Here is a 9787-nt window from a genome sequence, read left to right on the forward strand (position 1 = left end):
TATAAGTAATTACACTTACCTCTTTTATAAATATCAGGGGAAAATATCTTTGGAAGGATTCTAAAGTCCTATGTTTTAAAAAATGAGCACAATACATCATCTATATTGTAATGCCATAATAAATAGAAAATGTTTTTCACTCTTTCAAGTTTAAAAGCATCTTGTAGAGCCAGTCACTAAAATAAATATTTAAATTTTACCATTTTAACCATGCTGTAGGTACTAATACCATTTAAGAAACCTAGATGTTGAAATAGATGTTTTATCTATGCAACTGCTATATATGACTTAATATTCTACATGTTATTTAAGATAGTATAAATTATTTATGATAGCAGTATTAAATCTCTTTTTTCTAATCTTACTCTTCTCTTGTGATCAACTTTGTCATAGGATCTGAGTGTTTCCGAAATTACAGACCCCAAACCAGAAGATAATGACAGTCAAATTAATGCCAAACAAACAGAAGAGAAGAAAACTGTGGAAGATGATAAAAATGTTGCTGCAGGTGACCATGGTGAAACCAAAGTGCCAGGAAGTGTCAAAGACATTCCAGCTGAAATCGCTGAAGAGGTGTGCTGATAGATGTTTGCATCTTGATCCTATGGTTTCCTAGTCCCTGAAAGTTCTGTTATCCTATGGAAGCAGCAATACTTTACTCATGTGCCAAGAAAAGGCTTTGACTACTTTCTAAATTAAGCAAATCTTTTCTCTAACACACTTGCCACACTGCTTGGTAGAATGCTATCCCCCACATGCATAGAAGTCAGTTGGTATGGGTAGTATACTTCTGGGAAATGAACAATAAAATTGGGCATAGGTGTTTAAAATACTGAAAATTCAAAGTTAGGAGCCCCAGTGCTAGTGGGAAAATGGGATGTGTACGTCCATACATTTAAATGTATATGAACAAATGAAAGTTGGTCCCAGCAGTATTTGATGTTGTGCTTAATTCTTCACAGATAAAATATAGACAGAAATATGTAAAGAAGAATTAAGAGGAGGTATTACTGAGAGAGCAATGATCATCCTGAAAATCAATTTAGGAATGTTACAAGCATAATTTCCATTATTTGGCAGTTGTGCTAGGAGACAGACAGTTGGTCAGTTTGAAATGATTTGTTTACTAACAATATTTGGTTCTAATTTCAGATGTGTGGAATTCTGAAACCCAAACCCAATAGCATTGTACGAATCTATTTTCATTCCATAACTCTCATGTACTATTAGTTGAGACTTCTGTACTCTGATCCCTGCTCTGTGCTATGTTCTTTCCTTTTACTTGAATTCTCTTGTTTGTTTGTTTTTAGTTGGTCGTGGGGCTTGAACTTTGGGCCTGGGTGCTGTTGCTGCTCAAAGCTAGCGCTCTATTACTTGAGCCACAGTGCCACTTCCAGTTTTCTGGTGGTTAATTGGAGATAAGAGTCTCACAGACTTCCCTGCCTGGGCTGGCCTTGAACCACAATCCTCAGATCTCAGCCTCCTGAGTAGCTAGGATTACAGGCATGAGCCACTGGCGCCCAGTTGAATTAATTTTCTTTTAGCCCTGCTTCCATTCTCCTTTTTTCTGACATAGAAAACTACTGAAATATATCTATATATCCTTTTATTTGAATTGGTACTTAAGATACATGTATTGTTTTATGGGCATGTATTTTTTGTTTTTCTTTTTTTGTTTATTGTGCTGGTCCTGGAGCTTGAACTCAAGGCCTGTCCCTAAGCTTCTCTTGCTCAAGGCTAGTGTTCTACCACTCTAGTCATAACTCCACTTCCTTTGGTAGTGTGTTAGATATAAGAATCTGACAGACTTTCCTACTTGGGCGAGCTTTGAACTGTGATCCTCAAATCTCAGCCTTCTGAATAGCTAGGATTAGAGCCATGAGCCACTGGCACTCAGCTATATGCACGTATTTTTTACTTTACAAAATATTATTGTTCCTTAGAGATCATTCTCATCCTTGGTGCCTTCTTTTGCCAAGGCTCCTTCCTCACACTGAGGCTAAAAAATATTCTGTCAGCTATATTTTTTTCAGAAAGGGAAAATGATTCTCTTCATAGGAAGCATTTATAATTTGGGTCAGGATGGTTTCTAAACTTCTAATACAGAAATTATTGAATACCTATTCTAGATGGTAAAATGTTGAGATTAATTATATGCCACTTAATATTTCTGAATCATCTTTGAGGAAAATTTTTGAGTCATACTGGTTTTTTAATCATATAATTTTAAACTAGAACATTAGTAGTTAATATATAAGGACCTTAATTTCACAACAGCCTAGCAAGATGAAGCAATCATCATATGGAAGTAGAGGTATGGCTCAGCTGATAGAGAGCCAATTGTGAGATTAAAAATAAATAAGAGCCGGGCACCCGTGGCTCACCCCTGTAATCCTAGCTACTCAGAAGGCTGAGGATCTGGGGATCACAGTTCAAAGCCAGCCCGGGCAATAAACCACTAGAAAACCGGAAGTGGTGCTGTAGCTCAAGTGGTAGAGCTCTCACCTTCAGCTGAAGAGCTGAGGGACAAGACAGCGCCCAGGCCCAGAGTTCAAGCCCCATGACCGACAAAAATAAATAAATAAATAAATAAATAAATAAATAAGAACTCCATCCCTGAGTTCAAGCCCCAGTACCAGAAAAAAAAAGAAGTAATCATCATACATTTATCTTATTAGCTAGAGACAGGCTCTGTAACTCTGCTTAAAAATCAAGACTAATTTACCTAGCACAGGATGAATATGGGTTTTGTTTTGTGTGGGGTTTTTTTTTGGGGTGGGGGGGCGTCAGTCATGGGGCTTGAATTTTGAGCCTGAGCTCTGTCCCTCAGCCCTTCAGGTCAAGGATAGTGCTCTACCACTTAAACCACAATACCATTTCCAGTTTTCTGGTGGTTTATTGGAGATAAGAGTTTCACGGCCTTTCCTGCCCGGGCTGGCTTTGAACCACGATCCTCAGAGGTCAGTCTCCTGAGTAGCCAGGATTACAGGCATGAACCACTGGCACCTGGCTTATGAATATGTTATTTTTGTGACATTGTGTCTTTATTGTTTATAGGAAAGAAAAGCCAGTGTAGAGGATCTAGCTGTTCATGAATACAACAAAAATCCAAAAGGTATGAACACATTTGACTTCAAAAGCATATTTTTAAATTTTAGATAAAATTTTAAGAAAAATATATTAAAGAAAAGTTAGGTATAAAATATTTATATATGTATGCATATATATGTATCCATGTTTTTGGTCATCATAAGCTTATTCACATATGTTTTTTATAGCTTTTACTGTCATCTGACCCTCATTAAGTTATGAAATATGTTACCTAGGCATATCTGTTTTCATTTATAACTATCACAGATACTTCACATGCAAATATATGATTCATGGTGTTCACATGTCAGTGTTCAGGGCTTTAGGGTAGTCTAAAACCTTGGTCTTCATATCTCAGCTTCCTGAGTAGCTAGGATTATAGGCATGAGCCACTGGTGCCCTGCAGAATGAACGATATATTTAAATATATTCGATTGTAGGAAACATGCATGAATGTGCCCCGAGTACTTCTCCAGACAACCTGGAAGTTAGTGATTCAACACCAAGTCAAGAAGTGAAAAAATCCAAAAAGGTAAGTGGAATTAATTTTCCATTTTCACATACATCCTTAAGGTCTAATTTAAGGCATTTGATGTTCCTATCTTTTCCCCAAATAGTACAAGGATTTTAGATTTTTTTTCTGTCCCATTGCCCCTTCCTTCACATTTATTCTAATTTTTTTTTTTTTGGCAAGTCCTGGGACTTGAACAGTGCCTGGACACTGTCCTTGAGCTTCTTTTACTCAAGGCTAGCACTCTACCACTTGAGCCATAGCACCACTTCTGACTTTTTCTGTGTATGTGGTATTGAGGAATCAAATCCAGGGCTTCATGTATGCTAGGCAAGCACTCTACCACTGAGCCACATTCCCAGCCCTACTTAATAATTTTTAAAAATTGAAAAAATAAAAAAATAGTATTAAAAGATATTTCTTCAGAGGCCTTGTCTAACATACCAGATTTGTTTTCTAGTACTGCACAAAACAAAAAACACCAAAATACTGCTTTTTTGGGGGTCATGGGGCTTGAACTCTGGGCCTGGGCACTATCTCTCAGCTCTTCAGCTCAAGTCCAGTGCTCTACCACTTGAGCCACAGCTCTACTTCTGGTTTTTTGGTGGTTAATTGGAGATAGAAGCCTCACGGACTTTTCCTGCCTAGGCTGGCTTTGAACCATGATCCTCAGATCTCAGTCTCCTGAGTAGCTAGGATTACAGCTGTGAGCCACCAGTGTCTGGCTCAAAATACTGCTTTAGTATTATTGTTGATAACTTAAATAATGTCATGTTTCTGTCAGTGAATTTTGGTCGGTTGTGGGGCTTGAAATCTGGGCCTGGGCACTGTCCCTGAGCTCTTCAGCCGCTCTACCACTTGATCCACAGTGCCACTTCCAGTTTTCTGGTGGCTAACTGGAGGTAAAAGTCTCATGGACTTTTCTGCCCGGGCTGGCTTTCAATCGCAATCCTCAGACCTCAGCCTTCTGAGTAGCTAGGATTATAGGTGTGAGTCACCAGCACCTGGCTGTCTTCCTGCTTTTTTAGTGCTTTCTTAGATTGTCTGTCTTTGATATATTTGGGATGCCTAGCTCTTAAATTTTCATTTTAACCTTCTTGGAATTTATTATGACTCTTGAATCTGAAAATTTGTTTCATTAATTATATATTTTTGGTGTTATAAGTCCTTATGCTTGCTAGGCAAGCACTCTGCCATTTGAACCACACTTCCAGCCCTTATTCACTATATTTTTAAAAATTCTTTTTCATTATATATTTAAATATTAACTCTTTTACTTTTTGAACTCTGACATGAAACTTTTCCATTCTGTTCTCCATATCTTTTATTATCTATTTCATATTTTCTATGTCTGTGATAGGGAATGTAAAGGTTTTTATTGACTTGAGAGCTTCTCTTTTGTTGAAATTATTCTGCTCTTTCACCTACTTATTAAATTATAATTTCGTTGATTATATTTTTTGGCAGTAATGGTATTTGAACTCATTCTCACTCTTACTAGGCAGGTACTTTTATCACTGAGCCCTTTATTGCCCTTGTTGGTTAGTTTTAGATAGTATCTCCTTTCATGCCCAGTGAGTGCCTCAAAAATGATCTGTCTATGCTTCCCATGTAGCTGTGATGATAAGCATGTGCCACTGCATCCAGGTATTGGTAAGAAGGGGTGTCTTAACTGGCCTCAAACTGCATTCCTTTATTTCAGCCTTCCAAGTAGCTAGGATTCACAGATGTGAGCCAGTAATGTCTGGCCTTATTTTTTTGTATATAGTCAGTCGTGGAGCTTGAACTCTGGGCATGGGCGCTGTCCATGAGCTCTTCAGCTCAAGGCGAGCACTCTACCACTTGAGCCACAGAATCACTTCCAGTTTTCTGGTTGTTAATTGGAGATAAGAGTCTCGGACTTTCCTGCCTAGACTGGCCTTGATCCACAATCCTCAGATCTCAGCCTCCTGAGTAGCTAGAATTACAGGTGTGGGCCACCAGTGCCCAGCTAATTTTTTCATATTTTAAAGTTTTATTTTGGTTCTTTTTTCAATTAAATATGTTCTTTGAAAAATTAATATTTGGTTTTTGCTTTTTAAATCAGTTAATATACTTACTTTCTATTCTATGTTTCTTAATTCCAGTGTCAGCTATCATTAAGAGTCAATATTTATGTATTACTTCGGTGGACTTGATAATAGCAACTTGTTTATAGATGCATTTTGTAATTTGGACTCCCAAGTTTATGTTCAAGTAGGACTTTTTTGTGGCAATCCTATAAGGCCTAGATTAAAGTGAATTCATCCATAGAGAATATTTATTACCCTCTGTTAGGTATGAAATGGCAGGACGCACTTTGGGTTAATTATCATATTGATCATATGAACCTCAAACTCACCTCAGCAAAACATTTTTTTTCTTCCTCATAAAAGGGAAGCCAAAAGGCACCATGGCCCAGGCCTATAATATGAGCTACTTGAAAGGTAGAGATTGGGAGTATCTCAAATTGAGGCCAGTCTACTCAAGAACAGTGATACTCCATCTCAACCAACAAGTTGGGGCAGAGTGGCTCACAGCTACATGGGAGGAGAAGGTAGGGAGGACAACAGCAGTCAGAGGTTGATCCAAGCAAAATATATGAGACTATCTAAAAGACAACTAAAGCTGTTGTAAAAGCCTTGGAACATGGCTTAAGTTGTAGACTACCTGCCTAACAAGTGCAAGGCCCTAATTTCAAACCCCAGTAGCACACACAAAAAAAGCTAAGCCAAGAGAGTCATTTGTATGTGGACTTGTGTTAAGGACATAGTACTTAACAGAATTCTCACCTTATGTAGAGCTCTCAATTCTTTTCCCCACATTTTGTGAGATTAAATCTGTTAAAATTCAGTCATCTTTAAGTTATGAGACCAATGTCATTTTAGTATTCACCTCTGAGGCTTGTGAACCTTCCTCATTTTTTGGCCCACAGGGATTTCCTTTAATTTTTCTTTCTTTCTTTCTTTCTTTTTCTTGCCCAGTACTATCCTTGAGCCTCTTTCTGCTCAAAGCTAGCTAACATTCTACCACTTGAGCCACAGTGCCACTTCTGGCTTTTTCTGAGTAGTTTATTGGAGATTAAATTCTCATGGACTTTCTTCGTGCTTCCAACTGCAGTCCTCAGATCTAAGCCTCCTAAGTAGCTAGGACTACAGGCGTAAGCCACCAGCACCCAGCTTCCCTTGATTTCTTGTGAGATTATCTGCACATTTATAAAATTATATTTTTATACTTAGAAATTTTTTTGCCAGTCCTGGGGATTGAAGTCTGTTTGGTCACTGCCCCGGAGCTTTTTTTTTTTTTTTTCTCAATGCTAGCACTCTGCCACTTAAGCCACAGTGCCACTTCCAGCTTTGTCTGTTTATGTGCTACTGAGGAATCGAACCCAGGCTTCATGTATGCTAAGCAAGCATTCTACCACTAAGCCACATTCCCAGCCCTCGGAATTTCTTGGTGTTTTGTTATCCCTCAAAAATAGCAGAAACAAGAGTGCTTCCATTTTAATCCACAAACACTTTTTCTAGACCCTTTATAACTTTTCACTTTTAATTCTTCCATTTTAAGGTTATAAATGAAGGTCATTATTAGCACTATCTTGATTTCTAAAAGAACCAATTCCTAACTTAGTTTTTCTTTCCTGTTTTATTGTGTTGGCATCATGTCAGAATCATTATTTGTATTGTAATTCATTAAGAATCCTGTTTTCTAGGGCTGGGAATGTGGCTTAGTGGTAGAGAGCTTGTCTAGCATGCATGAAGCCCTAGATTTGATTTCTCAGTACCAGATAAACAGAAAAAGCCAGCAGTGGCACTGTGGCTCAAGTTTTAGAGTGCTAGCCTTGAGCCAAAAGAAGCTCAGGGACAGTGCCTGAGCCCTGAGCTGAAGCCCCAAGATTGACAAAAAAGAAAGAAAGAAAGAAAGAAAGAAAGAAAGAAAGAAAGAAAAGAAAGAAAGAGAAAGAAAGAACGAAAAGAAAGAAAGAAAAGAAAGAAAGGAAAGAAAGAAAGGAAAGAAAGAAAGAAAGAAAGAGAAAGAAAGAAAGAAAGAAAAAGAAAGAAGAGAAAGAAACCTGTTTTCTCTCTGGGTAAATCCTCAAAGAGCTTAAGTAGGATGAAACTTCTATTGGCATTTTACCTGATAACTCCTGCATGTGGTTCTGTTGGCCCCTATCTTCTTAATATGTTTTCCTTGCCTGATGCCTGAGATGCCTTTTCCTTATGTTCTCCTGCAGTCCTCAGTGCTACACCCCCTCCCACTTTGCTCTTCCCCAGTATCTCTTTTTTTTCCAATCCTGAGGGCTTGAACTCAGGGCCTGGGGCACTGTCCCTGAGCCTCTCCATACCAAAGGCCAGCACTCTACCACTTGAGCCACAGCACTACTTCTGGCTTCACACATTTGAGACAAGCACTGTACCACATTTCCAGTCCCTGGTATCTCCTCTTATCATCTTTCTTTCTGCCTTCCAGGAATCCCTGAGTTCTTTCATTTCTTCAAGTTCATGTCTGGATTCTGTACATTTGCAGCATTGACCTCCCCTGAGCAACAGGTCCCTATATGTCACTGCCTGCCTGCACAGACCCACAGGACTCACACAGCCATCATTTGGCAACACTACCACTTTGCTAGGAGTTCTGATCCACAGGAATAGGGAAATATGTCTTCCTCCAGAATGTTTTTCTTTACATATGACACACTGTGGATGGCAAATGTCCCCAAAGTGGCCCATTCTGGTTATATTTAAAAGTTAGCTATAGGTAATATCCTACTTTCCGTGTTTTTCTCTCTTACAACAAAGTGAAATCATTTTTTTTGACAAAAATGGCCATATTACCAAGATGTTGATAATGTTAAAGTTTATCCTGAAAGATCTTGATTTAGGGTGGAGTCGTGACTGTATTTTGGTAAAAAGGAATAAGACTGATGTGTGCTGCTAAGAAACCAGCTGACATGTGGCACTCCATAAAGATGGGATGACATCATGATCATGCCTGTTTAAAGTAATACCCCTGCATACCAAGTGAGTATTTCACTTACTGAAATGGAATCTTTTTTCTTTGTGTATGTTTTTTCTAGATGTTTTTCCTTAAATGGATGTCTCTGACAGGTCAGAGATTTACACAGAATGAGTCACCTGAAACCATTAAACCAGTAGGAGATGAAGTACCATTACAAAGCGATAACAAAGATGCCAGCCAGAGCCAAATGGAACAAAACTTTCAGGATCCTTCACCATCAAATACTGCTGAGGGAAAGTCAAAATCCTGTATGATATTATAAAGATATGTCTTATGTTTTCATGGTCATCAAGCACATTCATAGTTTATACTTGAAAAATGTTATGACTTCTGAAAGAAAATTTCTAATAAAATAAATTTAAAGATGTAAATTATAGATTTTATTTGAGCAGTATGACCAGTTTTGATATTTATGTATGCAAATATTTTTGACAAGCGATTTCAAAATATATCTCAACATCTCAACCTCTTCTTGAAGTGTTGTGGCCTTAACTGTTCAGTGTTGCATAAAACAATGTATTTTTGTATGTGAAAATTGAACTCTAAGATATTTCATGGGTTTTGCTAAATAATTTTACTTCTTATTTCATAAGACAATGTTCACCACCTCATGGCACTGTAACAGTTTTAAATGTATTTGTTAAAACCTGAGTCAAAATTGTTTGTATGAAATTATTTTAATAAATATATCTGATTGGTTCTGCTGTTAAAATGAATGAATATGAATGAAATTTGGAGGGATATGGAAGTTACCCACTGATCAAATGGGGGCAAAAATATCTAATTTTAAAATATCTCAGGACACAAAATGCCTTAAACCTGAATTAAGACTGTCTAAATGCAGTTGTGTAAATAATACATATTTGTAGAGAAACTTAGTGTTGATATTTCTTTGCTTCCCATTTCTTTCTTTTGGGGAGGTGATTATGCACAATAATTTTAGATCACATGTTGTGATCAGGAGTGATGATCCTGCCACAGATTGCCAAACTTGTTTATTTCAACTGTCCCTAGAGTTGACAGTGACAAATCAAGTTTGGCTTAATCCGTGTGCACTATTCCACAAGGAATGGGAGGGATTAAGAAGCTGCTTTCCTGGCTTGTAGGTGCTATGTATTTAATAGACCAAAAGACCTTCACTTTCCCCAT

General features: G+C 37.8%; 1 protein-coding gene across 2 annotated transcripts in view; it reads left to right on the forward strand.

The window, feature by feature from the left end:
- Positions 1-9341, forward strand: part of Rpgr (retinitis pigmentosa GTPase regulator) — a 58865-nt gene extending 49524 nt beyond the window's left edge. Inside the window, exons 16-19 of one of the 2 annotated variants that reach the window (XM_070040636.1) lie at positions 394-573; positions 3058-3115; positions 3531-3622; positions 8697-9341. In XM_070040636.1, coding sequence (XP_069896737.1) covers positions 394-573; positions 3058-3115; positions 3531-3622; positions 8697-8900 — 534 coding nt within the window. In that variant the 3' untranslated portion in view covers positions 8901-9341. The remainder of the gene's footprint in view (positions 1-393; positions 574-3057; positions 3116-3530; positions 3623-8696) is intronic. The other variant, XM_070040635.1, reaches the window with a different exon arrangement.
- Positions 9342-9787: the final 446 nt, after the last annotated feature.

The sequence above is a fragment of the Dipodomys merriami genome, unplaced genomic scaffold (assembly GCF_024711535.1).
Source record: "Dipodomys merriami isolate MVZ:Mamm:240054 unplaced genomic scaffold, mDipMer1.0.p SCAF_3, whole genome shotgun sequence".
NCBI classification, from domain to species: domain Eukaryota; kingdom Metazoa; phylum Chordata; class Mammalia; order Rodentia; family Heteromyidae; genus Dipodomys; species Dipodomys merriami.